Source organism: Triticum urartu, chromosome 7 (genome assembly GCF_003073215.2).
Source record: "Triticum urartu cultivar G1812 chromosome 7, Tu2.1, whole genome shotgun sequence".
Taxonomy (NCBI): Eukaryota; Viridiplantae; Streptophyta; class Magnoliopsida; order Poales; family Poaceae; genus Triticum; species Triticum urartu.
Window position 1 is genome coordinate 101,381,438 of NC_053028.1, and position 3,214 is coordinate 101,384,651.

At 58.4% G+C, this 3,214-nt stretch overlaps 1 protein-coding gene across 1 annotated transcript; it reads left to right on the plus strand.

Annotated features, from left to right (window-relative positions):
* The first annotated feature begins 1,554 nt into the window (after window positions 1-1,554).
* On the plus strand, window positions 1,555-3,214 carry LOC125521897 (putrescine hydroxycinnamoyltransferase 1-like). Its single transcript, XM_048686958.1, has one exon. It carries the CDS (start codon window positions 1,662-1,664, stop codon window positions 2,952-2,954), a length of 1,293 nt encoding a protein of 430 aa, XP_048542915.1. The 5' UTR covers window positions 1,555-1,661; the 3' UTR covers window positions 2,955-3,214.

Sequence of the window (3,214 nt, forward strand, 5' to 3'; positions counted from 1 at the left end):
CATCTCATCCTGTCCAGTAAACGTCTCTCCCGCATTGAACAGGCACGGACACCGGAGACGTGGCGCGGGTGGCGCCCTCGGCCGGCGAGCGCTTCAATGCCAGTGCCAGCGAGAGGTCACGTCCGTTCTAGGCGGGCATCAATGCGGACGGGCCGCTCTAGAGCAGCATGAATGCGGGCAGTTGTGTTTGGGCAGGAATATGCGCAAGGAAGAGGGTTTCTGAGTCGCCCAAGTTAGTCAAACGCGGGCGTGACAGCGGTCCAGATGCCCGCAAAAAGCCCCCAGTTTGTCTCCGGTTTGTAGGAAACATGCGTCTGGATCAATCGACGGACCGATGCAGGCCTGTGTTGGATGACAAAACACGTTTGGACCGCGTGGTCCGGATGGACAGTTCGAGAGTCGGTGTTGGAGATTCCCTTATAAAAAATGTTGCTATTTGGTAGAAAAAAGGTGATCAATGGGAAAAGAATTCAGCGCATATTCCACACCTAACTTTTAAACATGAATTTGGTATCTTCCCATGCTTGAAATGAACTCGCAGCTCAGCAGAGAATCAAGCACTAAGGGTGTGTTTGGTTGAGGAACGAAGTGGAATGGAATGGAATGGTTCCATTTCATTGGAATGGGTCGGTTCCGTTCTTGTGTTTAGTTGAGGAAGATAGGTGGAATGGAACGGTGACAGTTCTGTGTTTGGTTGGCGAGATGGAACGAAGCGGTGACATTATAGTTTTATATTTGCAATAACAAATTATATGGCATTTCAATTGTATTTGTAGGACAAATAATTTATACATTCACTCACAGATATAATAGAGTAGCCCATATCTCAAAAGTTCATTGCAATCCAAATTTTCTTGAGCATTTACAATGATTTGCAGATGAAACATACACTGCTTAGTCTGGTAAATATACAATTATCTCTTTTGCATGTGAGCATACCTACAGTCAAAAGAATAACTAGTTAACTCTAATCACTAAATTCAGAATTTTAGAGGAAGACCGCATCAGATTAGAGGAAGAATTGGGAGTGGCTCCTGCCAATTCCAACAGGGAGACCGCATCGTCGCTGCACTTGCCCGTGGCAACCCTCCAGCAAGGAAGGATGTGCCTGCTGTAGGAAACGACGACGAGGCATGCAGAGATGAATACGGCGCCAATCCTCTGCTTGCCTGCTGCTCCGACGCGACCGCCGCTTCGACGCACCAACCCTCGGCCAGATCTGTGGTGTGGCGCCGCCGCCGCCAGCAGGGACGAGGGGGTTGACGGCCCAAAGTCGCCGGCGTGAGGGAGAGACGAGAGAGGAGAGTCGCCGGCCTGAGGGAGAGACGAGATAGGAGAGTCGCCGACCTGAGGGAGAGATGAGAGAGGAGAGACGGCCGTGAGGGAGAAGGTTTGCCGGGCGAGAGTGAGACGAGGAGGGAGACGGTTCCGCGCGGTCCGCTCGATTTCGAGGTCTCACCTTGTTCCGCATCTGGGCCGAATATTCGGTCTGTGGGAACAAGTTGGTCACCGTTCTGTGTATGTACCAAACACAAGAACCAGGCCCAGGAACGGGTCCAACCTATGACATTCGAGTACATTACTGAAACCAAACACACCCTAACATTTAGCGACATCTCCGGCTCTAGCAGCTGAGTCCTCAGTCCTCACTCAGAGAGAAAATGGCAGTGGAGATCCTCGAGTCTTGCATGGTGACGCCCAGCGAGGCGACGCCGAAACAAGCGGTGTGGCTTTCCAACCTCGACCTGCTGGTGGCCAGGGGCCACACGCCCACCGTCTACATCTACCGGCCAAGCTCCGGCCATGCCTCTTTCTCGCCGGACGTCCTCAAAGCCACGCTGTCCAGGGCGCTCGTCCCATTCTATCCACTTGCCGGCCGGCTCGCGCAGGATGACGCCGGCCGCCCGGAGATCAGCTGCAGCGGTGAAGGGGTCCTCTTCGTCACTGCGCGGGTGGACTCCACGCTCGACGTCCTCGGCGACTTCGCCCCGTCCGAGGAGCTGCGGCGGACGCTTGTCCCCTCGGCCGATGCCAGCGGCCTCGCCGGCATCTTGGCTATGTTTCAGGTGACATTCTTCAAGTGCGGCGGGGTGTGCCTGGGCGTGGCCATCCACCACACGGCGGCGGACGGCCTCGCGGCGCTCGATTTCGTGAACGCGTGGGCTGCCATCACGAGGGGCGACGTTGGCGTGCCCGGCGCGAGCCCCTGCCTCGACCGCACGCTCCTCCGCGCGCGCTCCCCTCCCTCCGTGCTCTTCGACCACGCCGAGTACTCCCGGCGCGGCGGCGGCGAGTCGAAGCCCCGAGCCCCGTTCGGCTCCGCCATCCTCCCCATGTCCAAGAACCAGATCGACGCGCTCAAGGACGGCGCCGGTCAGGGAAAGAGGCTCTCCACGTTCAAGGTCGTGGTGGCCCACGTGTGGCGGTGCGCGTGCAAGGCGCGCGGGCTCGCGGCGACGGAGGACACCCAGCTGTACATGACGGCGGACGCGCGCACCCGCGTCCACCCGCCGCTCCCATGTGGCTACTTCGGCAACGCCATCTTCCGCGCGTCGGCGGCGACCAAGGTCGGCGACGTCGCCTCCGGGCCGCTGGACGCCGTCGCGGAGAAGGTCACCGGCGCGACCGCCCGGCTGGACGACGAGTACGTGCGGTCGCTGCTGGACCACCTGGAGCTGCAGGCGGCGGACGCGTCGGGGCTGCGCAAGGGGGAGTGGGTCATGCCGGAGAGCGACCTGTGGGTGATAAGCTGGCAGGGGCTGCCGATCTACGGCGCGGACTTCGGCTGGGGGCGGCCGGCGTTCATGGGCAGGGCCTGCCTCCAGTTCGGCGGCCTCGTGTACCTCGTGCCTGGCCCCGACGACGACGGCCGGCTCGACGTCGTGGTGGCCATGGAGCCCGAGAGCCTGGCCAGGTTCAGGGAGGTGTTCTACGAGGAGCTCATGCACTACTAGTCCGTCCGTTCTCCTGCAGATTTTTCGCACGTAAAAACTAAAAACCCGTTCTCTCACTGTTTCACGTCGTGCCAGAACGGACCGTCGATCTGCAGGTCAGCTAGCTAGATGTATCTGTATGGCGTCGTCATTTTAGGTGGGATTGATAGATAGGCTACAAGTCTCGGTGTGCTACTTGTGGCTTGCATGCATGGTGTTCATGAGAAGTTGTGTCACTACACGTACGTGCATCACGAGCTTATGGCCCTGTTTGGTTCAAC